This window comes from Neolamprologus multifasciatus, chromosome 9 (genome assembly GCF_963576455.1).
Source record: "Neolamprologus multifasciatus chromosome 9, fNeoMul1.2, whole genome shotgun sequence".
Taxonomy (NCBI): Eukaryota; Metazoa; Chordata; class Actinopteri; order Cichliformes; family Cichlidae; genus Neolamprologus; species Neolamprologus multifasciatus.
In genome coordinates, this window is record NC_140447.1 from 32,121,001 (window position 1) to 32,147,552 (window position 26,552).

The 26,552-nt window shown below is 45.8% G+C and overlaps 3 protein-coding genes across 3 annotated transcripts in view; 2 read left to right on the plus strand and 1 right to left on the minus strand.

Annotated features, from left to right (window-relative positions):
* LOC146511929 (clavesin-1-like) overlaps positions 1-6,770 on the minus strand; it is an 11,005-nt gene extending 4,235 nt beyond the window's left edge. Inside the window, exons 1-5 of the mRNA XM_085171808.1 lie at positions 6,342-6,770; positions 4,314-4,979; positions 2,566-2,736; positions 2,064-2,182; positions 81-255 (exon numbers count right to left, since the gene is read on the minus strand). Coding sequence (XP_085027934.1) covers positions 81-255; positions 2,064-2,182; positions 2,566-2,736; positions 4,314-4,415 — 567 coding nt within the window. The 5' untranslated portion in view covers positions 4,416-4,979; positions 6,342-6,770. The remainder of the gene's footprint in view (positions 1-80; positions 256-2,063; positions 2,183-2,565; positions 2,737-4,313; positions 4,980-6,341) is intronic.
* A 2,078-nt stretch (positions 6,771-8,848) lies between these two features.
* On the plus strand, positions 8,849-14,554 carry riok3 (RIO kinase 3 (yeast)). The gene is made up of 13 exons (XM_085171757.1): positions 8,849-9,188; positions 10,723-10,838; positions 10,951-11,093; positions 11,199-11,306; positions 11,400-11,509; positions 11,628-11,771; positions 11,849-11,976; positions 12,729-12,911; positions 12,980-13,139; positions 13,219-13,299; positions 13,381-13,470; positions 13,565-13,678; positions 13,750-14,554. The coding sequence occupies exons 1-13, from the start codon at positions 9,153-9,155 to the stop codon at positions 13,861-13,863; spliced, it is 1,527 nt and encodes a 508-aa protein (XP_085027883.1). The 5' UTR covers positions 8,849-9,152; the 3' UTR covers positions 13,864-14,554.
* An 829-nt stretch (positions 14,555-15,383) lies between these two features.
* rmc1 (regulator of MON1-CCZ1) lies at positions 15,384-24,972 on the plus strand. Its single transcript, XM_085171716.1, has 20 exons — positions 15,384-15,616; positions 16,082-16,158; positions 16,638-16,722; positions 16,991-17,047; positions 17,126-17,212; positions 17,472-17,612; positions 17,811-17,914; positions 17,994-18,083; positions 18,175-18,280; positions 18,369-18,477; positions 18,801-18,845; positions 18,919-18,972; positions 19,240-19,368; positions 19,668-19,774; positions 19,853-19,972; positions 20,060-20,137; positions 20,211-20,315; positions 20,430-20,498; positions 20,570-20,657; positions 20,727-24,972. The coding sequence occupies exons 1-20, from the start codon at positions 15,518-15,520 to the stop codon at positions 20,942-20,944; spliced, it is 1,968 nt and encodes a 655-aa protein (XP_085027842.1). The 5' UTR covers positions 15,384-15,517; the 3' UTR covers positions 20,945-24,972.
* Positions 24,973-26,552: the final 1,580 nt, after the last annotated feature.

A 26,552-nucleotide genomic window follows, 5' to 3' on the forward strand; every position in this document is an offset into this window, starting at 1 on the left:
AGGAAAGGAGAGCAGAGGTCGTTTCACATCGTCTTCAACGTGAACCTCGCAGACAGAGAAGAGGATGTGGGCGGGGCTACCTGGAGGCCTTCGATGGCCAGTTTGAGGATGTTGGGCGTGAGCTTGGAGGCCTGTTTGAAGGAGAAGTTGCTCCAGTCGATGATGAGGATGAAGCCGTTGATCTGGAGCTCCGGGTTTTCTATCAGGACCTCCAGAGAGAGCAGGATGGCCCGCAGGATGTCAGTGAAGGAGTTCCTGTCAGAGGGAGGTGTGGGCGTTAATCAGCAGCTGATCGATGGCTGCGGCGAGCGTGACGGCCTTTAACCACAGCTCCTGTTTTAGTCGGAGCAGTGACTCATGATTCGCCTCTTTGTGTTTTGGATCAATGCGGTGACGGCTGAGTGTGTGTGGGCGCGCACGTCCATCACGGCGAGTCTGGGCCTCGCTTTGAAGCCAAGATTTACAGTCACTGCTTTTATTTTGAAAACCAAAACAGTCTACCTGGAGAGAGAGGCTGCAAACATGAGCTTTTTTCATTGTGTTTGCACCTTCGAAACAAAACTTTGATCAGCTTCTGTCAGGTTTGACGGTCAGTGTGAAGCTGTGCAGACGAAGGATTTTCATTTAGATTCAGTTTCGGCGCCGGCGTGCTGAGCACGGTCAGATCTTTACCTCATCCTGCAGAGCCCTTCACGATGCACCGAAGGTCCAACATTCAACATCAGGTGATTTATACAAATCGATGTAATGAATATTTAATGCAGTGCTGCAACTCAACGGCGCTGTCCGTCACTTTGTACCTGACGGCTACTCGCTACCAAGTCACATGTCAACAGCACGGTGCTCTCTCATTGGTGGTTGCTTCAATTGCTCTCAAAAGCTTTTCTACAGGTCGCTGTTTTTCCAAATGTGTTTGAAATGCAAAACCCTGCAGGTTTAACCTCCTAAGACCTGAACTCTTCCACAGCAGCATTTTTAATTTCTCTTTGATATTTGGGCTGATTGGGGCCTGATGAATGTAAAAACAAACAATTACCAGATTTATTTATTTATTTACCTTATTTTTGTCTTTAACAAAAATCAGAGCCACGTGAGGATATTTGTTTAAAATTGAACAGTAGCAGTATAACGTCCTCGTAAGTGGATATCAGGCCCTTGTAGAGCAAAATTGAGTATTTTGGTCTAAATAACCCAAAATGTGACGTCCACATATGTGGACGAGGTCCTAGAAGGTTAATAAAAACAGATGACTAAAAAGTTTAACAGTAATTTGACAGAATCTAAAAACAGTGTATTTGCTTTATCGCGTGCTACCATAGTTTGTCTTCAATCCAACGAGCTTCTCCTTGATAGCTGCAGCGTCATTATCACGGTGCACAGACGGGATAGACGCTTGTTTTTGGCTTTCAGTGAAGAGTTTAAATCAGGGTGTTGAACTCCAGGCCTCGAGGGCCGGTGTCCTGCAGGTTTTAGATCTCACCGTGGGTCAACACACCTGAATCAAAGGATTAGTTCATTACCAGGTTTCTGGAGAACTTCAGGACATGTTGAGGAGTCATTTAGCCTTTAAATCAGCTGTGTTGGACACGTCTAAGACCTGCAGGGACACCGACCCTCGAGGCCTGGAGTTCGACACCTGTGGTTTAAATGAAGGTGTTCCAGCAACGTGGAGGCAGGTGGTTTCTCCTGTTAACCTGCAAGTAGGAGGATGTAACTTCCTGCTGAATTTAAGGAATTGTTGGACCAATAAACTGGGAGAAAACCAGCACAGGTTTCAGGAATGTTTTAAAAGGTGTTGATCTTTTTGAAAATGAACGAGACAAAATCCTCGAGTTTCACAGGAAACAAAAACCAGCCCAGGTCAGAGGGAAGCACTCAGGAATTAAACATCACATCCTGTGAAATGAATCACGACACTGTGACGATCAGGAATCACGTTAAACTCGTTATTGACACAGTTACTGTTTCAAATCAGCTCTGCTGTGACACACTGTTGTTCCAGCAATATGTGTGTGTGTGTGTGTGTGTGTGTGTGTGTGTGTGTGTGTGTGTGTGTGTTTCACCTGCTCTGGTCCCAGTTGGAAGCAAACAGGATGAGGATTTTCCGACCGTGCTGATCCGGAGTCTCCAGCACACCCGGGAATCCGTCCATCAGCGCTCGCTTAATGCCCGGGTCATCCACCTGACAACAAACAAGCGCACGTGTTAGAGCAGCCAAGCGTCGGTGTTTCACTTCAGCAACATTCCCATCACATCACAGACCAAAGCAGCCCCCACATGCTGGGAATCGGCTCCCTTATTCTTTGTTAAAGTTACGGAGTGAGGAGCAGCTGCTGCAGACTTGCAGGAATAAGACCAAGAACGCGTCTCTCTGCTCATCAGCGAGTGAATATTTCTGTGGACATGAGGAGTGACCGTCAGAGATGTGGGAAGGATGCAACACGGAATATGAACAGCACCAACGCATCCAAACCAAAGGACACAGATTCCCCAGGTCAGGGACACACAGCAGACACTCCTGAAACACACAGCTGATGGCTCGTTGTTGAAAACACAGAATCGGACCTTGAAGCTCTGGAACATGTCGAGGTTCTGCTGTCTGAACTGGAAGTACTGGGCCAGCAGCCTGAAGGTTTCCATCTGGTCGAACTTTCTGGCTCGGAGGAAGCGAAGGATGAAGTCGTCGTCCGTCCGCAGGAACCCGATGTCCGGCCTCGTCACGATCATGTCCCGAACCTTTAACGGACAGACAGGAAGTCAGACTGGTTTAATAAAACTCGTTACTCGTCAATAACAGGCAGCAGAGACACTGATCACATGACTTAAAGGACGTTTGTTTATGTCAGTGAATTATATTAATTTCATTCATTCTTTGACTTATTTTTGGTCACAAAGTTTCAAACTTCAGTCATAAATTTGACGTCCTCATAAAACGTCTTGACCTTAGAAACATTTACATTTCCTCTAATCTGATTCATCAGGTAAAATCAGGACAAAATTAGATGTTGAACTGTTTGAATCGTGGTGGGATAAAGTGAATCTCATCATGCGTTCAAGTTCACCATGTGCTGCAGCTTGTACAGTTTAAAGTAATGAACACAGTCCATTTCTCCCGTTTATCTAACATTTTCTTCCATTATAGACCAATGAACCGATGTCACACCTCCTCTTGCAACCTCAGCCGTGTGTTTTTCTTCTGTCCAAGTTTGAACACATTTTGATTTCTTTTCCGTACTTTCAGGGTTTTTGGAATTCAGATCCAAGAAGACCCTCCATATTTGGAGTTCCAAAGACCCTCTGATTGCCATATTTGGAGTTCCAAAGACCCTCTGATTGCCATATTTGGAGTTCCAAAGACCCTCTGATTGCCATATTTGGAGTTCCAAAGACCCTCTGATTGCCATATTTGGAGTTCCAAAGACTCTCTGATTGCCATATTTGGAGTTCCAAAGACCCTCTGATTGCCATATTTGGAGTTCCAAAGACCCTCTGATTGCCATATTTGGAGTTCCAAAGACCCTCTGATTGCCATATTTGGAGTTCCAAAGACCCTCTTAAATGACTCCCAGCAAACTGAGATCTTGTCTTTTTGTTCCCTTCTTGCTAAACGCTGTATTTGACTTCTTTGGAAATCTCCTCCATCTGCATCAAAATGCCTAAATGCTGTCCAGACGTTCTCAAGGGTGCAGAAGATCTCACTCACAGTGAAGGGTAGTTCTGCAAAATGTATCCACAAGTGGACACTCTCTGTGGAATATCTCAGATCTTTTCTCTAGTATTTAGAACGAGGGTGTCGAACTCCAGGCCTCGAGGGCCGGTGTCCTGCAGGTTTTAGATCTCACCCTGGGTCAACACACCTGAATCAAATGATTAGCTCATTACCAGGTTTCTGGAGAACTTCAGGACATGTTGAGGAGGTCTTTTGTCCATTTAAATCAGCTGTGTTGGATCAAGGACACACCTAAAACCTGCAGGACACCGGCCCTCGAGGCCTGGAGTTTGACACCTGTGATTTAGAACAATGCAGTTTACCTTTACCTTACCCTGCGACTAGATTGAAAAGAATGTGAAATTTACTCTTTTTTAGTAAAGAGTAAATTTAGTTTAGTGCAGCGAGAACAGAGAAACCTCGTGCATCTACTTGGAGCTGGTTGGGGAAAACTCTTCCCTAGCAACCAGTGGTTGCTGGGGGTCACCAGCTGGTCTCTACGCCTGTGTGACTGATGGAGGAGTGTGCTGGAAGTTTGCAGATACAGCATCGCCTGAGGTTCGTCTGACTCTGCAGACCTCAGCTGTGTGGTGCAGCCGTGTACCTGCTGGATGTCCTGGTGCAGAGTGTCCGGGTTCTCGTTCAGCTCCAGTCGAGCTTTCTCCGTCGTCTCCGAGCTCAGGCCGGCGTGCAGGTGAGACATCATGGCGTCTCCCTCTGGATCTACTCCCGATGCCCTAAATGGTTTGCCCACCCTCTGACAAGGTGCAGAGCACTTCCTTCAGTCCAGTTTTAAAGAGTAACACCTGCAGGATGTTCGTGTGCCCTTTGTATCAGTAACACAATCGTGTTTGCTGTGCGTTTGTGACGCGTGATGTCAGATTTCAGCTAAAGGACGAGGAACTCTTTGATCCTTTCCTGTGAGACAATCGTGTGTATGTTGCACAATCTGCAGCTTATAGAGGGACAATCATCACCGCTGTCTTCTTTTACATCGTCGGCTGAAAGCTGAAAGTCCTCAAAGTCCAGAAAGTCCTCTAACCTTTGGGCAGAAGAAGAAAACACCAGCTTTTGGATTTTGCTGCTGTTTCCGTCCTAATTCTCCTTCCTGTCGACATCCCGCCTCCTCCTGCTCTCCATCGTGGTTCTTTCAGGTTTCATCCGGTCATGTCGCTGAATCTCTGCTCTGTCATGGCGAAGCCACTTGCGACGAAAGGTCCTGCTGTTCTGCACTCGGTAAAGATGGACAGGTCAGTCGGGCCTCCTCAGCCTGGGAGAGGGGACAGATGGAGAGGACATGAAAGTCACTGAAGATCAGAGTTCTGCACACAACCGAGGGCTTGTTCCTCCACCACCTCCTACACACAGGCGGTGGAGGCTTCACTACGTCTAAACTAGAGCTCAAACGTAGTGAAAATGGTACCAAACACATGGACGCACAGAGCTACAAAGTCAGGCTGCATTTCTTCTGGTGGCCAGCAGATGGCGACTGCTGGGTGCAGAGAGACTTGCGGTGCTACAGAAGTCAATAAGAAAACACCCTTCACTGCCTCACTCTGTGAGATCACGGCTCAAGTTTCAGGTCTTACCGGATAAATGTGGGTTTACTGTGGGCTGCAGTGAGCTTACCCACAGATAAGTGTTTGACCAGCCCACACACCCCCACAGTTCGCTGCCGTAGGAGAGCTCCTTTTTTAAATTACACATCAAACATGAACTTCCTGTTTGTTCACTGCAGACGAGCCTTTAAAAAACTGAAATAATCAAGAGTTTTATATCAGAGAAATTCCAATGTCACCATTTTATTGGAAATATTTCAGCTTTCATTCATTATTTTATGGGCTCATTTGTCTGTACTGCAGAATTTATTATTATTATTATTATTATTATTATTATTATTATTATTGTTATTATCTGATAATTCTTTGTCTTGATGATTTTTTAATATTTTTACAAAATATGTTTCTGATTAATTTTTTACATTTTCTTGATTCTTTTGGCATATTTAGCTTCTATTTTGAATTTCATGCTTTATTATTATTATTATTACCTCAGACTCAGTTCCTTAAAGTGCAGTTTTTATTTATTTATTACAAGTTTTTATTTTTTTATTTTATTTTTTTCATTCTTATTTTTATTGTAGCGTCTTTATCTCGACATATTTTTAGATTTTTATTTTATTTCATGCAGTTTCTTTGTCTCCACATTTTTGTAAAAATTATTTTTATTATTATTTTTATTACAGTTTGGTTTTCTGTATTTTTTTTATCGTCTTAATTTTCTTCTTTTTCTCAATGTTTCCTATTTTGCGCCCTGTTTCCTTCTTTTCTTTATTTCTAATTTCACGGGGGGGTTGCTGCCTGCAGATGACCCGTAGACCCTCCACCCCCTCTCCACCCAGCTGTCTCCATCTGCCGCGGCATTAATCGCGTCAGGCGCGCAGTCTGTGGTCCTAACGTGAAGCCAGGAGCTGCCAGAGGCTACTGGAACATCTGGCACATCTGCAGCAGTTTCCTGATGTTTGAGGCTCGTGCTCAGGCTCAAAGTGACCCTCCGCGTGCTCGGGCTGCAGGTGGAAACCTGAAACATCCCAGAGGACGCGCTCACCCGCATTTTAAAGGGAATTACTCACAGAGCTTCCGGCAGAGCTGCTGCTGGTTCAATCCCGGCCGTCCTGACTGGCCCGACGGCCCTCCGGCGGTGGTGCTGATGCTGAGGACGGAGGAGGAGGAGGAGGCCATCGGACAAAAGAGATCTCCGTTAGAGCCCAACCGGAAACAAACCGACATGAAATCAAACGGCTCTGAGAGGATGGAGCGCGTGCTCGTGCATCATGAGGAGGAAGAGGAGGAGGAGGAGGAGGTGCGTTTCCACTTTGTGCTCCGACAGAAGACGTCAGGATGCTCCCACACTGTCATTCCTCACTCATGAACAGCACCGCTTCCGGTCAGCACTTTCAAAATAAAACTCACTGACCGTGAAGTGACGCGTTTCAAACCTGCGCTGATGACCTTCATCTGTGAACCCTCTAATCTGGCCCCGCCCCCTCACTCTCAACGTCAGAGTATTAGGTTAGGCCAGACTGGTCATTGTGTGCATCATGTGGACTGACTGAGTCCTCAGTGTCACATTTTAACACGCCAGTCTTTGGTGTTTGGCTCATCGCTGCAGCCTCTGGTGGACATCACAGGAACTGCAGTTTCTGCTATTTTCGGGTCCAGAGGAATTAGCTGAAGAGGACCCGTGCTTTGGGCAGTCAGCTTAGCTTAGCATGTTGTTTCTGATGACACCAGCTTCACGGCTTGAACCTTCTTTTCTCTGATTGTGGAGGAAAGGTGCTTCATTGAGCCGTTTGTTTTGTTTGCCAATTAGCTCAGCTGGTTAGCGCATCATGGGTTTAAGCCCCATACTGGCTTCAAATTCTTCAAAGGTGGAATTACTTACATGAGGGCTTCAGTGCTGCTCTAAACAACTATATTACAGCATCTGATATATCAAAATGAGTATTATTATTTGCAGGCAACACAAATATTTTTTGTTCTGGGGGAAACTAAAGCAGCTGCTGGATACAGTTACTTCAGAAATGTACAAAATTTTAATAAATGGTTTAACAGAGACAAAATATCGCTAAATCTAAGTAAAACTAAAATAGTCTTATTTGGGAATTCCCTTAGAAATGTACAAGTGCAGATTCATATAGATGGTGTGGAAATTGAAAGAGTTCTTAAGATTCTTGGTGTGATTGTAGATGATAAATTAAACTGGAAGTCTCATATAAATCATATACATAACAGAATTTCAAGAAGTGTCTCAATCTTGAGTAAAACACATTCTGGACCACAAATCACTCCACGTTATTGTCCCCTGATTGCACCGTATTTGCATTACTGTGCAGAGGTTTACTTGTTCGCTATCATCAATTTTTCTATTACAAAAAAGGGCCATAAGGATAATCCATAAAACTGGTCACAGAGATCATACAAATCCACTATTCTTAAAATCAACAACTCTAACATTCACAGATCTGGTTCATTTTCTCACTGCACACATTATATATAAAGCAATAAATGACCTGCTTCCTGACAATATTCTAAAACTGTTTTCTAAAAATTCTAAAATGTTGTTGTACTTTTTCAACATGTTCAAAATAAAGATTCAATCAATCAATCAAACAATTATCTTTCCTGCAACAAATAAAAACGATTATTTTATCCAATTTTCTGATTTATTTTCTTTTTATGCTTTTATTTTTAAGTCCCACTTGGACGGCTTCCGGTTTTGTTAATGTAAACACCGCGTGACTTTACACACCTGTGACAGCGAAGCGCGTTCGCGAGTCAACCTGGACAGATTGTAGGTCGTGCGCGCAGCCGCACAGGCTGAACGCGCATGCGGAACGCGCAGAGATGATGAAGCTTTCAAATACGTCATTTTTTATTTGATTTCACATCGAAAATTTCACCTTTCACACCACACACGTGCTAATATATAATGTTCAATATAAATATTAATAATCATTGTAACTGATTTAGCTGCTTGATTGTTAACATTTTTTTTTTATTATATTCTAAAAAGTTTCACCTTTAATCGTCTTTTTACTGATTTCTTTTTAATACGCGGTTCATTCAGGGGGGCACTGATGCGTTTCCAGCCCAGCTGAGAGAGGGAATCTGTCCAGGGTGTCCCGGGTCTGCTCCGGGCACACGTCTACCAGTTTACCCAGTTTGCCTGGGACAGGATTACTGGGTTGGATGTGATATCTGCAAGGTGATGGTAAACGGTGGTTAAATTTCTGGCGAGGCTAAATCATTTATTTGTCTTTTATTTTATTATCATATAATAAATGAAAGAATGAAAAAGAAAATAACATATTAAAAGTAGAATATATGGAGAAAATAATACATTAATGGAAAGAAGCTTGATTTGTGTTACTTTTTAAATAAATTGATGCTCATACGTATTTTTTCAGATTTTGTGACTTTTTGACCTCCAGGCGATTTTAAATCAATGGAATGGAAGAAACAACTAAATATTGACATTAAAGATGCAGAAATTTGGATTTCAGAAGATTTTAGTTCTGGAAACGTATTAATCTAAAAGTGGGAGGGCTTTTATTATGAAGGCGGGCAGTAGTCTTAGTTGAACAGTGACGTTCTTCCTGTCGTGCTAAGGGTCAACTGTTCTGTGAAGCTCCTCTGTGCGGTCTCTTCTGCCTTCTTACAGCCGTTGGTTTATTAAAAAAATCTTCTGTTTCCGGCTCGTAAATTATTTCTGTCGCGGTTCCGGAAGTGTCCAGCACAGTTTGGCTCAGGTGTCACAGCGCGTGAAGCTTTTTATTCACCTTACTTTCTGGAAGTTTCAAAGCTAACGTTAGCTCAGCAGCTAGCCATCATTCACCCTCCGCGGAGAGAATCGATCTATAATCATCATCGTCGTCATTATCATGGATCAATCAGGAGTCACAGCGCAGACACCGAAGGTAGGTCCCTCCTCTGCCCGGCTCTCCTGCCGCGGTTATCGGTTAGACTTCAGGGAGCGGCCGCGGCTGCTGTTAGCCGCTCCCAGTGCCACCATGGCGGCTGTTTCCTTTAAAGGCTCGGGTTGCAGATAACCCGGGCGGCACCGGGTGTTATTTTAGATAACAGCCTGTCAGCTGGTGGTTAAAGCAGGAGATGAGCTCACCGATGCTTCAGCTCAGACCACAGGCTGGCCGGTTTGACCCGGACTGGACCGGGCCGGGACAGCCTCTGTGATGACACACCTCCAGATTCCACCTGTTTATCCCGGAAACGTTTCATGAGCCAAAGGTTTAGCTTCACATTGAGTCCGGAGAGTTTCAGCTGTAACATCTCAGTTTTCCTTCGTCAGCTTCAACTATAACATAGTGACGTCACAAAGGGAGCTGTGGAGGCTGTCCTGTAATCAGAAACAAAGTGTTTGTTTTACTGTAAGTAAAACAGACTGAGAAACAGGAAGTGTAGTTATCTGTCTATAACATAATTACTGTGCTGTAGTCACTGCTCATGAGGGAGGGGAGGGGGGGTCTGAGTCAGTGAGGAAAACGGTGAAACTTCAGGAAATACAGTTAAAAGTCCAAAATTTCTGCCCTCCATATTTTCCAAAGTCCGGTGGACCAGAGTGGAGCCTCTGTCGGGCCATTTGTGGACTCCGGGCCTTATGTTTAACACTCCTGCCCCAGACTGTAAATAACAACCAGCTGTACTTCAGACATGTCTGAACATGTTCCTCTCTCGTTTCTGTGCCTGGTGACTCACCCACTGTCAGTGATGTCACGCCCCACCTGTAGCTCCTGACTCACCTGTTTACTGAGCAGCTTTATAATAACGCAGAGCAAACACGAGCGACTGAAGGCAGACTCACTGAAATAAGAAACATCTGTGAAAAATGAACATTTAAAAAACACTAAAATCTCGACTCAGTTTAGACTTCAGCTCATTGGGTAAAACAAGCTCTGACTAACTTCACCAGTTTTTGACTTTTATTAGCTGATAATCAAGAAAAAAGTTTTATGATGACAGATTTTTCTTATCTTCTGTTTTTCTTTCTGATAATTTGTCAGGAGAAAAATATATTTGCAGTTCTCAGAGACTCAGATCGTTTTTGTCATTAAGATATTTGGAGTTTGGGGGACGTCCGTAGAGTAAATCAGGACATTTTGGGGGATTTTTGGACTATTTTTTGACCAAATAATCAATAACAAAGATTCCAGAAAATAATATAGAAACTAAAATAATATATGTATATGATGCAAAAAAATCAAACCTCACATAAACATAAATAAAATAATAAAATGTATAAAACAAAGTTTGTAAAAACAATAAATATACATTTAAACATATGTGACATTAAATATAAACAGTGAATTAGTCTAAAACTGTTTGTTTGTTATTGTGAAAATCAAAGAATCATCGTAACCTCAGTAACATGATCCAAGTACTCTGATTACTCATGTGAGGAGGAGTAATCATGTGTCTACTTGTTGTCATTGTCAGAGCCCGTGGGGTTCGGCGGCCCCGGCGGCTCCAGCCTGCTCTCTCTCTGAGGTGATGAGTGAACAGCTGGCGAAGCAGCTGGACGAGGAGAACGCCGTCTTCCCGGCGCTCTCCGAGTAAGAGTTCCCGTTTAAGCTTCTAAAAGTTTCCGTCCTGTTAACGTCAAAAGTTCCTCTCGTCAGTAAATCCAAGAGCTTTAAAGGTTTCAGTAACGCGTCTGTCTGTCAGTCCTGCAGCCGAGCTGCTGCCCGACGACGCCAACGACACCGCCAGCGACCTGATGCTCGCCCAGATGCTGCAGATGCAGTTCGACCGCGAGTTCGACGACCAGCTGCGGCGCGAGGAGAAGAAGTTCAACGGGGACAGCAAAGGTGATTCGGAAAGCTTACGTGAAGTTCTGAAGGCGCCACGGTTGGCGTGTCTGTAAACGGCGGTTAATAAAGTTGAATTCAAAGTGTGACACGTTTCTGTTTTAGTGTCCATCTCCTTCGAGAACTACCGCATGGTCCATCCGTACGACGACAGCGACAGCTCCGAGGACGAGGTCGACTGGCAGGACACGAGACACGACCCCTACAGAGCCGGTAGGACGCCAGCAGGACGCCAGCAGGGGCGGGCAAAATAACAGAAACGGCGGCCTGACTCATCAGTCGCTGTGTGTGTGTGTGACGTTTCAGACAAACCTCAGACCACGCCGAGGAAAGGCTTCACGGGGAAGGGGAAGAACATCACCACCAAACATGACGAAGTCACCTGCGGCCGCAAGAACACGGCGCGCATGGACAACGTAAGATGGCCGAGCGCGCTTTGCTTAAGTATCTGATTTGTAGATTGTTTTCTATAAAACAAACACCTGAAAGAGAACAGACCGCCGTTTTCATTGCGTGCTCTTCTCCCTCGTCCAGTTCGCCCCGGAGGTCCACGTCGGTGACGGTCTGGGGATGGACCTGAAGCTGTCCAATCAGGTGTTCAACTCCCTGAAGCGGCACTGCTACAGCGAGCAGAGACGCAGCGCCAGGCTGCACGAGAAGAAGGAGCACTCCACCGCCGTACGTACGGAAACGCCCTCCGCCCGCTGCAGGATGCTGAAGGTGAAGCTCTCTGACTCCTCCTCCTCTCTCCTCAGGAGCAAGCCGTGGACCCTCGCACTCGCCTGCTGATGTACAAGATGGTGAACGCCGGCGTGCTGGAAAACATCAACGGCTGCATCAGCACCGGGAAGGAGTCTGTGGTCTTCCACGCCAACGGAGGGAGGTGAGCGCCAGGTCACAAATACTTTGAGACGGGAAACGCACACCTGCCCGTAGACGTGGTGATTTACTGTGTGTGTGTGTGTGTGCGTGTGTGTGTGTGTGTGTGTGTGTCTGTGTGTGTGTGTGTGTGTGTCTGTGTGCGTGTGTGTGTGTGTGTCTGTGTGTCTGTGTGCGTGTGTCTGTGTGTCTGTGTGCGTGTGTGTGTCTGTGTGTGCGTGTGCGTGTGTGTCTGTGTGTGCGTGTGTCTGTGTGTCTGTGTGCGTGTGCGTGTGTGTCTGTGTGTGCGTGTGCGTGTGCGTGTGTGTCTGTGTGTGTGTCTGTGTGTGCGTGTGCGTGTGTGTCTGTGTGTGCGTGTGCGTGTGTGTCTGTGTGTGTGTGTGCGTGTGTGTGTGTGCGTGTGTGTGTGTGTGTGTGTGTGCGTGTGTGTCTGTGTGTGTGTGTGTGTCTGTGTCTGTGTGTGTGTGTGTGTGTGTGTCTGTGTGTCTGTGTGTGTGTGTGTCTGTGTGTCTGTGTGTGTGTGTGCGTGTGTGTGTGTGTGTGTCTGTGTGTCTGTGTGTGTGTGTGTGTGTGTGTGTGTGTGTGTCTGTGTGTGTGTGTGCGTGTGTGTGTGTGTGTGTCTGTGTGTCTGTGTGTGTGTGTGTGTGTGTGTGTGTGTGTGTCTGTGTGTGTGTGTGTGTGTGTGTCTGTGTGTGTGTGTGTGTGTGTGTGTGTGTGTGTGTCTGTGTGTGTGTGTGTGTGTGTGTGTGTGTGTAGCCTGGAGGAGCAGCCCGTCCCTGACGAGGTGGTGCTGAAGGTGTTTAAAACGACGCTGAACGAGTTCAGGAACAGAGACCGCTACATCAAAGACGACTACCGCTTCAAGGACCGCTTCAGCAAACTGAACCCGCGCAAGATCATCCGTCTGTGGGCCGAGAAGGAGATGCACAACCTGGCCAGGTGGGTGGAGTCCACGGGGGGGCGGCGGGGGCCGCTCCGTGACCTAAACCCCGGCTGTGTGCTTTCAGGATGAAGAAGGCCGAGATCCCGTGTCCCGAGGTGGTCCTGCTGAAGAAACACATCCTGGTGATGTCGTTCATCGGCAAAGACCACGTCCCCGCCCCCAAACTGAAAGACGCCATGCTGAACTCAGAGGACCTGAAGAAGGCCTACTACCAAGTCCTCCACGTACGTACGCAAACAGGAAGTCGTCTCTGTCAGGATTCAATTCAGACGTCTGACAGCTTCTCGCCGTCTTCCCGTGCAGGTGATGCAGCAGCTGTATCAGGAGTGTAATCTGGTCCACGCCGACCTCAGCGAATACAACATGCTGTGGCACGAAGGGAAGGTACGGCGCCCCCACTCTCACCTGTGCTCCTCCCTCTTTGTCTCTCTGTGATGTCATCAGTCGCCCTCGCTCTCGTTGCAGGTGTGGCTGATCGACGTGAGTCAGTCCGTGGAGCCCACCCACCCCCACGGTCTGGAGTTCCTCTTCAGAGACTGCAGGAACGTTTCCACGGTAACCCGACTCCTCGCTGCTGGACGCAGGAAATTTAACCCGATTCACGATTTCACTCGTTTTTATCTGAGTTTGAACTCGTTTGTCGCTCCAGTTCTTCCAGAAGAGAGGCGTGAGCGAGGCCATGAGCACCTACGAGCTTTTCAACGCCGTGACCGGCCTGAACATCCCCGTGGGCGCCGAGGACGAGGCCGAGTTCATGGCAGAGGTAAGGGAGATGGTTTCAGGTTGACGACCTCCTGTTGTCAGGGTTGTATCACGCGGCGTCTCTCTCCACAGATCGTGGCGCTGGAGAAGAGGAACGAAGACCACATCCAGAAACGAGGCAAGAAAACCTTCCCGGTGACCTCGGAGGACGGCGACCCCCCTTTAGAGCCCGACGCCGATGACTAACGCCCGCACAGCTCGCAGATTCTTCATGATCCCGCCATGTTTTTAGACAAACAAATCCGAAAAAGAGATGAATGGAGGACGAGGACGACGCCTCGGCACCTCCAACCCACCACCCTACTCGCTGCTTCCTGTAAACGGGAAGAGTGAGGGGGCGGGGTTTAACGTTTAACCGCATTGGACGTTAAAGTCAGAGCGTCAGACGATCAGAGGCTCGGGTCTTCCCGCTAAGATTGTCCCACGCTGCTCGCGGTGTGTGTTTTTGTAAACGCTTCGTAGATTAAAACCCGACTTCAGGGGGAAACGCCGTCACTGAGGCGCTCGTATGATCACGCTGCAGGAAACAGGTTTACCCTCAAACTTTAGAAAAAAGTAGAAATCAGCTGAAATTTCACTCTTGTAAAATCAAATGAATAAATTTTTCTTCTAGTAAAAACATTAAAGCTCCCGTGTGTTCAGGAGTCATGGAGGGTCGAAGCAGGAAGTTAAAGCGTGAGAATGAAACGTTATGAACAGATGATTTCAGATCCATCATCATCCTGGTGAATGTTTAAAAAATAAAAGAAGTCAGATTTTAATGTTTACAGTAGAGGAGAGCAGGTGTGCTGCTGTCTAGCTTCAACAGTAATGTCGGGTTTTGAACAGGATGTTGGTCTCATGGTGCAACTTCAGAATAAAACACAAACATGGAAAATTCTTCTTGTTGGCTTTTATTTTGTAAGAACATAATCCTGATCTGTCACGCTGTCAGAGCTCAGGAGCTCCAGGGGAAGTAAACACTTACAGCACATGATCTGTCACATGACTTTGTGTGAGGGGGACTTCCTGCGTAAACTGATGGCCTTCAGAATAAAAGTTTTTTTTTTTGCCCTTTGACTTTGGAGGGATGCTAATAAATTAAGAACATCCACATTAACTGTGTCCTAAAGCAGGACTGGTCCTGTAGTGAACATTAAAAGTATGACGAAACATAAACGACCTGATCAGTTGATCACATCTCTCATAAACAGGAGTTCAATGGGAGCTTTCCTTTTTATCTGATTATGATTCCTGCTCAAACACAAGATCTTGTTTGGGAAATGGTCAAATATTCCTGCTGGTGTTCCATGTCAGCTGCATCCATCTTCACCCATCACTTCATTTACGGTAAAATGTGACAGTGGAGTTTATTTAAAACAAATATTTAATAATTGATTATTTTATTTAGAATGTTCACTGATGCAGAGAAAGAGGAGTGACACTGAGGCTGATGATTTGCTGTGGTCACTCTTACAGGGAGCAACTGAAAAAAGATGAAGGAGAATAAAAATATCTCCTAACATATAAAATGATACAGTAAAAATAATTAGCACCAGTATTGTTGACTGTGCAGTGACCTGCAAGAGGCAGTAGCTCAACTCCCGCACCAACGCCACTGCTGGAAGCCACCCCCGTTTTATATAGAGCCTCAGTTAATAGAGGATTCAGGGGGAAATGTAAAAGAAGAAGAAGAAAGAAAAAACATATAACAATAAAACTCCTGCTTTTATTGTGAAGGCCGAAGTGGAAGTCGTGTCTCTGGCCGGTTGCTTCGCTCTTCTTCCGCGATCAGAGCCCGGAGTCTGGAGGCAGAACCGAGCGGAAAACTGCGAAATAAAGCGGCGGCCCGGTGCGAAGGATGGCCGAGGAGCATTACCTGGAGCTGAGCGAGAACCCCGTGCAGTTCGAACATGCGTCGAGCGTCAACAACGTCTTCTTCGACGAGGCTAACAAGCAGGTGAGCTAACGGCTAACGGCTAGCAAAACTTCTGCCGCGAATTTAAATGAATAAGTTAAAAACTGGAACATTTACGGTAACATGTGACAGTGGAGTTTATTTAAAACAAATATTTAATAATTGATTATTTTATTTAGAATGTTAACTGGCTTAAATTAAACTATGAAAAATAAGAAGTAAACCAGAGGACACTCACTCACAGTCAGCTGTTGTTAAACTGGGATTAATCTGAACCACGATCAGCTGACGTGACATTCTCCGAAAACATGCTTTATTTTGTTTGGCTCGTCTTTACAGGTGTGGCCTCTTCTTCGGCATCTTTGAGGGATCTTATGTCAATAAAAGTTGCTCAGAGTCACACAGTGCTCTGACTTAAACCGCTCTGGTGTTTACGTGCGGAGTGATTTGGGTCTTAAACACACCTGTGTGCAGCTGTCCTACATCTCTGCTGTTTTCTTTCTCCAGGTGTTCGCAGTGCGTTCAGGTGGAGCCACCGGGGTGGTGGTTAAAGGTCCTGATGACAAGAGCAGCGTCGCCTTCAGGTTCGTGCGCTCAGCCAGGATTTAAAGATGAAGCACATCCGTGTTTTTATCTTTATTTGTACCTGTCGCCACATGAGGGTGAACCTTTACAGCTCTGGCTCTTGGTTATTCTTGGTGGTTGAAGCCGGGCCTGGAGATGCTGATGAAGGCGTAACACACCCGGGGCAGCTGGGTGTGCTTTGGGTGTTCTTCAACTCAAACCCACACAAACCCCCCGCCCCCTTTATGTGTGCAAGTTCCATTTAAAGTGGGTTCAGGTTCTCTCCCCAATGCCTGACGACACTCTGGATGTTGAATAATTTGTCCCAGATACTGAAACTCTCGGCTTCATGCTGCGGGTCTTTAAAGCCTTCAGGTCAGAGGTCAGAGTGACTCTGAGGGTTAACTGGAGAGGCCGAAACTGGAGCGATGCGTTCACTGGCAGTGTTTAGATCAGTAAAACGGGAATGCTTATGTAAACTGTGTGTTTGACTCGTCAGGATGGACGATAAAGGAGAAGTAAAATGCATCAAGTTTTCCATCGGTAACAAGATCCTGGCTGTGCAGAGAACCTCCAAGTCTGTGGTGAGTTCAGGGACACTCAGGTCTTATTAGGCACAGAGGAGCGGCGGGGCTGCTGTCTTATTTCGCCTCTAGTGGAGAATTTATGATACAAACCTTTTTATTTGTAAATGTTAAATTTACAGATTTTGTTCAGTTTTTATTGTAAATGTTTGTTATTTTTTCCTTCCGGACATGCAGGTCGTGCACGCTTGGTTAGGGATCGTTTCAAATGTGACGTTTCTGTTTTGAATGTTTCTGATCCGGACGCACGTTGTGTTTGTGTTCACAGGATTTCATCAACTTCATCCCCGACTACCCGCACACAGAGTTCAGTCAGGAGTGTAAGGTACGCTGCACTTCCTGCTGTTTGCACGCCGTCTGCTGACGGGTAAACTGGGCTCACGATGTTTGTGTCGCTCCGCAGACGAAGAACGCCAACATCTTAGGTTTCTGTTGGACCAACTGGAACGAGGTCGTCTTCATAACCGACCAGGGAATCGAGTTTTACCAGGTAACCCGAACAGCTCGCCCACAGAGTTTGGCTCTGCGTGGTCATGTGACACAAAACTTCATATAATGTCCTCTGATTGGAGCGTTCAAAGGAACAATTCAGTGAAACGTCTCATCTCCACATGTGTGCGTTCTACAAGGAGAAACAGGAAGTGACATCAGTTTGATGCCTGGCACTTTGGTTGTGTTTTTGTGTCTGCGCCTCAGGCTCACCTGAGTGTTACCTGTTTAGCTGTGATGTCATGACCTCCTGTGCTCAGGTGTTTCCAGACAAGCGCAGCCTGAAGCTGCTGAAGAGTCAGAGCATCAACGTGAACTGGTACCAGTACTGCCCCGAAACCGCCGTCATCCTGCTGTCCACCACCGTGCAGGGGAACGTCCTGCAGCCCTTCGCCTTCAGGGTGAGGCGGATACTCACGTCGCTATAGCAACACAAAGGTCGTCATTTTGATTTCAGTGTGTTGATTGGTCGGTTTAGAGCAGCAGCACATCCACGGCGGCTTCATTGAGCATCCTGAGTGGATCGTTTATAGAGTGGGCGTGGCTTCACCTGCAGTCGAGGTCAGCTGATGTGAATAAACGTTGTCTTGCTGTTCCAGAACGGCACCATGTCCAAGATGTCCAAGTTTGAGATCGAGCTGCCGGTTGTCCCCAAACCCGCCAAACTCAGCCTGTCGGAGAGAGACATCGCCATGGCAACCATGTAATTCCCAGGCTGGGTTTTCTTTTGTTTTTGCTCCACTTAAAAACAAACAATGACTTAACTGTGTGTGTGTTTGCAGCTACGGTCAGCTGTACGTGATGTACCTGAAGCATCACTCGAGGACGGCCAACAGTCCCAGTGCAGAGGTGGTGCTGTACCACCTGTCCAGGTAAACGCGCCGCGGCGTCCGCTGATTGGTGGACTTGAGCTTTAACGCGCGTCGATGATTTAAATTGAGGCGTTCCCTCTGTGTGGTTCAGGGAAGGTTCCTGTAAGAAGAGTCACGTGCTGAAGCTGAACACGACGGGCAAGTTCGCTCTGAACATCGTCGACAACCTGGTGGTGGTCCATCACCAGAGCTCGCAGGTTAGAGCGCCGTCCTTCCTCTGAGGCGTCGGTGGCGCCGACGATCTCAGGTGTTTTTATTAAACCGGCTTCATGCTCTGTGATTCAGACGTCGCTGATCTTCGACATCAAGCTGAAGGAGCCCGACTGCGCCCTGAACATCCACCAGCCCGTCCTGCCGGCCCGGTCCATCCACCCCTACAGGATCCCGCTGGCAGGTACGCACGAAACCTACCGACGAAGGCACGATGTGATCGAACGTTCAGCTTTAAACAGATGAAATGAATTAGTTGAACAGGAAATATGTGATTAACAGCAGAGGAGTTACAGGCACCTGTGAGAGGAACTCAGAATCGAACCTGCGTCTTTAAGTAGCTGAGAAACAGAACTGAAGCATCGAGAGCTTGGATCAGAAGCATGGAGCGTGAGGTTGGCTCTGACTCAGGACCTCTGCTGTTTATCGACGATGCTGTTAGTTAGTCATGAAGCTCTGCTGAGCTCTGCTGTGCTTCTTCTTCACGTCCTCTCGTCTTCCCTGCAGGGCCGGCGGCCGTTCCTTCGCAGCCTCCGGTGCCGTGTCAGCTCTGTATCCTTTCCTCACAGTAAACGTTTGATTCGCTGTCAGTCTCAGGCCTTTCTTTTCCTCAGCGTCACTCCAGACTCCTCCTCCTGGAGCGTCTTCCAGCCGGACATCATCATCAGCGCCAGCGAAGGTGAGCAAACGCAAGCGCACAATGGAGAAAGTACACTTAATAGCTACGTTCAGGGTGAATCCAGGGTTTAAGTTCACAGTGCAGGCGTCTCCTGCAGCAGAGCCGACCTGAAAACAGGTTTCATGATGGAAAATCCTGTTTCACAACATAAAACCTCTAAAATCCTGTTTTATCGGAGCCCAACATCAGAGACATTTCATCTTCTCGCAGTCAAACAATAATTCTGTGAAGTTAAACTGACTAAAAGCATCATCTCTGCTGTTCCAGGTTACCTGTGGTACCTGCAGGTGAAGCTGCCGCCCACGGTCAACCTGCTGCAGGACAAAGGCAAACTGATGGACTTCCTGTTACGGCGCAGAGAGTGCAAGATGGTCATCCTGTCGGTCTGCTCGCAGAGTGCGTATCTAACCGCCGCTCGTCTTTAGACTCTGATCAGAGATCAAAGCTGATGATAAGACGGCGCTCTGGTTAGGAGCTGCTCCTCTGGGTCGACGTTTCTGCTTTGATGCTCCGTTAAAAATGTCTTAAACATCAAATAAGCTGAGCCAGGACTGAGGGGATGTAAAACCAGTGAAACCAGTAACACCAGGCACAATCTGAGGCAACAGCTCGACCTGTAGTTCGCACATTCACGCTTTTATTTCCTCTGAACGGCGAGCTGTGCCACGAGTCCCACTCTTCTGTCTGTGTTGCAGTTCTGGAGGTCGGCGAGAAGGGAAGTCTTCCTGTTGTGGCGACCGTGTTCGACAAACTCAACCAGGTGTACAAAGATTACCTGGAGGCGGAGCAGAGCTACACTCAGGTGAGGCGCCCACGGAGCTTCCTGCTCCCTAAAGTCACCTGATCTGATTTCTAACAGGGTTTTTTTCCCCGTTTGCAGGCGATGGAGTCCGGACCGAGCCGAGGAAGCGCCGCCCAGAAGCGTCCGGTCAGAACTCAGGCCGTCATCGACCAGTCGGACATGTACACGCACGTCCTGTCCTCGTTTACGGAGAGGAAGGTACGCCGCACGGGCCCCTGTGAGTTTCCACCCAAACGTTTTCAAACCAGGCGATGTGATCAACTTCCTGCTCTGTGCGTCCCGCAGGGCGTGTCCCACAAGTTCGTCATCGCCGTGCTGATGGAGTACATCCGCTCTCTCAACCAGTTCCAGATCACCGTCCAGGTAACTGAGCAGCGCCGCGCGAGCAGGCGGGGTCGTGAGTCGTCCTGGTAACACCTGTGATGGTTTTTTCCAGCATTACCTGTACGAGCTGGTGATCAAGACGCTGGTGCAGCACAACCTGTTCTACATGCTGCACCAGTTCCTGCAGTACCACGTGCTCAGCGACTCCAAACCTCTGGTGAGTTCAAACCAGCAGCTCGTCCTGAAACGCGAGTCTGCACCTCGCTCGACGCCGCTCGCCGTGCTCGTTACGTCATCGTTTCAGTGTCTCACTGTCGAATTGTCCTCTCAGGCGTGTTTGCTGCTGTCTCTGGAGAGCACCTACCCGCCCGCACACCAGCTGTCCCTGGACATGCTGAAGGTACAAACAAAGAAGCTTCACGTGGTCATTTTATTGGTTCATCGCTGTAAACTTCCTGTTTGCGTTCACAGCGTCTGTCCACGGCCAATGACGAGATCATCGAGGTTCTGCTGTCGAAGCAGCAGGTTCTGGGCGCGCTCAGATTCATCCGCAGCGTTGGTGCGTTCATCATCACACACGCGAATGTGTTTAACGCAAACTCGCCCTGACGTGTTTCTCCCGGCGCAGGTGGCCACGACAACGCGTCTGCGCGGAAGTTCCTGGACGCGGCGCAGCAGACCGGAGACCAGATGCTGTTCTACACGGTGTTTAGGTCGTTCCAGCAGAGAAACCAGCGACTCAGGGGAAGCCCCGCCTTCAACCCAGGTGAGCACTGCGAGGAGCACGTGGCTCACTTCAAGCAGCTGTTTGGGGAGCAGGCGTTGATGAAGCCCTCCACCGTGTGAGCCCGGTCTCCTCAGCGAGGAGACGACCCGACGGGACGCAAATCATCGCAAATCATGCTAGCATCCTAGCATACCGCCCCAGGATTAAGAGAAGGTGGTGTTACTGCTGCTCCACCTTAAATGTGGATGTGTTAATTTATGATTGTTTTTGCTAAAATCATTGTGTCGTCTGAATGCTTCCTCCTCTGCGGCTCTAACACCTTCATGCGGTCGGGTTTACCTGCACAGGTGATCCTGACCTGTGAATGATTCCAGGTTAGTTTGTGTTCTCAGTGAAAGCAGCTCAGGTGAAACTCTATCACCTGTTGTGGGCGGGGCCAGAGCCTGCACCGCTGTGTGTTTGTGGGGTGAATGTGCGGTGTATATTCTGTAAGATAAAGATGAATTATTGTGTATGAACACGTTTTAATGTCATGAACTCCAACACGTCTGTGTGCAGCTAATAAAGCTTTAACTGAAAACCAGTCCTGTGTCAGTTAATGTTCTCATACACACCTCAGTTATCTAACGTTCAGCAGCTTTGGGTTCATGACTGCAGCCTGGAATCGAACCACCAACCCTCCAACCAGCAGAGCTGCTCTGCCTGAGCTACACCTGTCAGCACCAGGATCTCACAGCATCCCGGTTTCCATTTTGTTCTTGTACCAGAACATTTTTAACAAGTCTGATGGGCGATAATTTCAAATGTTTGGCTCGAACCATCGACGTGTATGAAGGAGAGTTTGGGTTTAGTCTGGACATCTCGTTAAAATTTGATGGCATTATGAACAAAGCACCATCGGACTGTAGCGTGCAGTAACCCAAACCTCAGCGTGACTGAAGCAGTGTGGCGTCATCGACAGACAGCTGAAAGCTAAAGAAAAGCTTTGAATGTCCTTTAAGGCTGGAGAGCTGCTCCTGAAAGAAAGCTGCCTCGGAGAGTTCAGACTGCTGACTTCTTGAGAAGTTTATTTACTCCGTGTTTGTCTCATGCTGTACCTTCATGTTTCAGGAAACGGCTCCTTCCATTTCCCAGGCAAAGAAATGTGGTCGAGACCTTCGCCTAAGGTGTGACTGCATGTGCAAGGAAGCTTTAAAGAAAAGTTTGTTTCATCAGGTTTGGTCGATGATTCTGTACATGCCAGATTCAGATGTTAAAGTTATTGATCTCTAATCATTCAGATTGACACTTCAGTGTAATCACCCAGATAAATCCATAGATTCATGGCAAAACGTGCTTCTACAGGGACTCTGAGAAGAGTACCAACTTTACCGTCCTCTGCTGTACTTTTACTCAACACAAGTATATTTTTGTCTATCAGACCAGCGGTCTCCAACCTTTTTTGCGCCACGGACCGGTTTATGCCCGACAATATTTTCACGGACCGGCCTTTAAGGTGTCGCGGATAAATACAACAAAATAAAACTAGTACCGGTACCGAAAAAAAGATTTATTCATAACACACGTGAAAAGACCCAGGAAAACCGAGTTAACGATGAAACCGATAAAAACCCTGAAAACTATACATTTTACACCTGAGCCTCAACTTTCGCGGCCCGGAACTGGTCCGAGGCCCGGAACCGAACCGGTCCGAGGCCCGGAACCGGTCCGAGGCCCGGGGGTTGGGGACCACTGTATCAGACGACAAATAAAACTTTAGGAGTCTGATAGAAACCCTCCTATCCCGCAAAAATACTTCTACAGCGTTAAAGAACACAATGTAATGTAAAAATGAACTGAATAAGATCAGATATTTTCTCCAATAACTTGACTGGAATTTCTTGTTTTTACATAACATTTGCCTCCCAAAACTGTCATTTAAACACACAAAAAAGAAAAAAAGACCACGCCGTGGACGGTCTTTGATTCACACACCTTTCCTTGATATATTCTTTATTGCTTTCTCTTATTGGGTTGAATACAGAACAGGTTTACATCTCTTGACTTTGTGAAACACTGTCATGTTTGAGAGGACAGACGAGGGAAACCACCACAGAGGAAAAGAAATCAACGTTTTTCAGACGATTGTGTCTTAATGCTTTCTGATTGAGGTCCAGCATTTGTGCGAGTGTGTTTAGAAATCTCCTCTCTGACGTTCCCTTTGACCTCTGACCGGGACGCAACGTTACACAGGAGGGCGAAACCGAACCAGAGGAGGACTTCAACCAAATATCTGTGTGTGGAAGGAGGGGAGGGGGTCTTTTAATCCAACCACACATTTGTTTTTGACGAGTTCACAGTCAAGTGCTAAATGTAGTGATTGACAGTTCTGAATCATTATTTAAAAAAAAAAAAAAAAAGAGAGACAACGTAATCAGGACAAGTTGCAACTCAGGAAATAAGAACATGAAGCATTTTGAATATGGATTCGTGAAAGACCCTGAGAGCGAGGTTATATATAATTTCATATATATATGTGTGTGTGTAGCACAAGAAGTGATGAGAAAAGAGAAATCATCCATAATTGAACAAATTAGATTAACATGCAAAAAAACCAAAATCCTAACCTAAAAGTCACCCTTTAACTGAACACAATGGATTTTCACAGTTTTATACGCATTTATATATCATAGAGAAAAAAATAACAAAAACTAACAACACAATAAAACCAATAGACCCAAACAATCTGTTCTCAACTCATATACAGGAGATCTACATAAAGCTTTTTGGATTCAGAGGGATTCTTATTGCTAGTCCGATTCGCACCCCGGCCCGCTGCACCTATGGTGAGCCGGTTAGTCCACGACACAAACCATCAGTTTCTCAAAACAGTTCTGCAGCATAAATGTGATATTCTTAATACATGGCTTCTTCTCAAGTCATTGTAGAAACTAAACACACACACACACACACAGACACACTCGCCTGGGCTCCAAATAAATACATTTAAAAACAGTCCACGTGCATTCGAATGGAAGTCCAGTATTCATATGGCCGTGCGCGCACACACACGTAATCCAGAGGGAGCACAGAGGGAGCTAACAAAACAGGAAACAGTTCAGAGAGAAAGGGAGGATTTCCTCCCGGCCACGAAACTTATTAACTCAACTGTGATTAGCATCATGGTTAACTTTACTCGCTTTGACTAGAGTGGGAAAGTTGCAAAAAAATAAATAAATAAAAAAGTAAATCTATGGAAATGCTGATACATTCTATTAAACTCTGAGGAAATGCTTCAATTATGGAAAATTTTAAGCCGATTTAAGCCGCTGACAAACCATTTAGACGACGCTATCTGGGTGTTAGCATTTTAGCTAACTTTTAGCTAGTTTCTTCCATAATCTGCTCCATAGTTTGTTTGTTTGTTTTTTACATTTATTAAACATGATTCAAATGCGTTAATCAATCGATGCTGACTAAGCTAAAAATAAATAAGCTAGTAAGCTAGCTAGCATGATGGATTATTGTTAGCCACTAGCTTACAAGCTTTAATAGGTTTTTTTCAATTTTGAGCAACAACATAACTGCTAAGGCACTAAAACAAGAGGAAAAGCCAAACATTTTCAAAAGCTTTTGATTATCTTCGTATTTTCCAAATCAAAATCATCTAAATGCAAATGTATAATTTTTAGTTTTCACAGCTTTAGATGAGATGTTAGCTGCTGAAAATAACGGAGGAATGAATGCTGTATTGGGACTCGCTCTGCTTTGAAATAAACTAATATTTAATTTTTATTCATTAACAGCTCAAAAAGGGAAATTTTACATTTTTATCGTACTTTAGCTTTCTACATTTCATTAAACGTTTGTGAGGCCCAAATGATTTGATGTATTGACAAAAATATAAACATTACAAAATGGAGGAAACTGACTCCCTTTCTCTCTTGATTGTGTTACGACAGTCCATGCTAATATTACTAATAGTATTAATAGTAGTAGTAGTTTTGGAAGTTGTTAGTGCCACTTAACGGCAGCTACAAGTCAGCTCAGTTGTGGTTGTTCAATATCTCGAGTAAATGGCTGACTGCTGCTGGCCTACAGTTCCGTTATGAGCCGCTGAGGTTTGATTTGCTTATGAGGTTGCTTGATATTAAAAAGAAAAAAAGAATATGTACAAGATTATTAAGTATTATCAATCTTTACATGAAAAAGAAAACATATACATGCTATCAGGATCAATAGCTGTCCTGTTATGGGTTCGTTTGGATAGGCTGGTCCAGGGGTGACGTTAGCCCTTTTATTTGTGTTTGTTTGTGCAGCGGGTAATACAGTTCAGGAACACAAAATAGTGTCGTGATTTCACCCCCACTCCAACCGACCCATCCGCCCATCCCTCTCACCCCTTCATTTAGCTCCTCTTTCAACGTACAGCTAAAGGGATCATTTTGAAAATGAACTGATTGTCTATAATGCCAAATTCTTAACCACAAATCCACCTTAGGGCTGGGCGATAAAACAGCAACAGTGGTTATCACAGTATAAACTCAATGAAAATTTAACAAAAGCTCAATAATGGTTTTGCGAATGCTGGAAGGGCAAAGATATCCTCAGTTAGAAAGGTAACTCTGCTTCAGTAGTTTGGAAATGACATTTGGCAATTTATAATCTGGAGAATGAACAGATCAGCTAACATCAGGCATTATTTTTTCTTCAAATAGCAGAAAGTAATTACAGTCCCAAACTAGTGTTGTTAGTAGACGCAGACCCTCACTTCCATACGACTTATCCAGCAGCAAACGTCAACATTTTCAAGCACCGGGCCTTTAAACTTCAAATAAATAATGCACTGATTTATATTATAGTAACTATGTATGGAAGCTTGTTTCCTTCAGGTAAAAATAATAATAGTAATACTAATAATGCAGAAGTAATCGCCAGGTAAAAGGTATGTCAAAATTTTAACAGTTCAGTTTAGATATTTCAAAAATTGAATAGTACTACTGAGTATCTTGATTTTTAAGGTTACTGCTCAGTAAAAGCAGAGAAATCAAGACATGAAATTTTGAGTTGGTAAGTTTAACTTTCAAGTTACTTTTCAGGATCTTGAAATTTCAAGATACATAACTTGAAACGTCGACCTACGGAAGACAAATACATTTTCCCCCCAAATTGCAGGAACAAGCTTTCACGATAACAACTATCACCTGATATTTATTTATTTGTTTTCTAAATTGTGCTCAGATTCTTAGCCTCATCGCCCAGCCCTAACCAACTCTCACTACATAGTTTCCAAAACACAAGCAAAGTACATGTCAAATAGAAACTGAACGTTTTTAGTTGTTCTCTTTGTATCAGCACAGATGAACACAAAAGAGGTACAAGTCCTCATGTACTTTCAGAAGAAAAGGTGGGGGTAAAATGGGACAGTGCTAAACAAGTCCAGGGCCAACTCAAGATACACGGATAATACTGTAAGAGGACTAGCTAGGCTGACACTTAGCTAGAAATCCTGCTAACTAGCTTAGTCATGTTTGGTTTTATCTAATCCGGTCAGTTAATATTAGTTAAGATATGTTTTTACCCAGTAGGTAGGTGATGTCCCAGGATCCAATTAGCAAAACCCAACCTTGTAATCAGAGCTAGCGAGAGCTAACTAACCAAACCAAAACGTTAACAGAGTAAACACAAGTCTGGTCAGGCTGGTTAATTCTAGCTAGCCTGTAGCATTAGCATCCGTTGCTAGCTTTG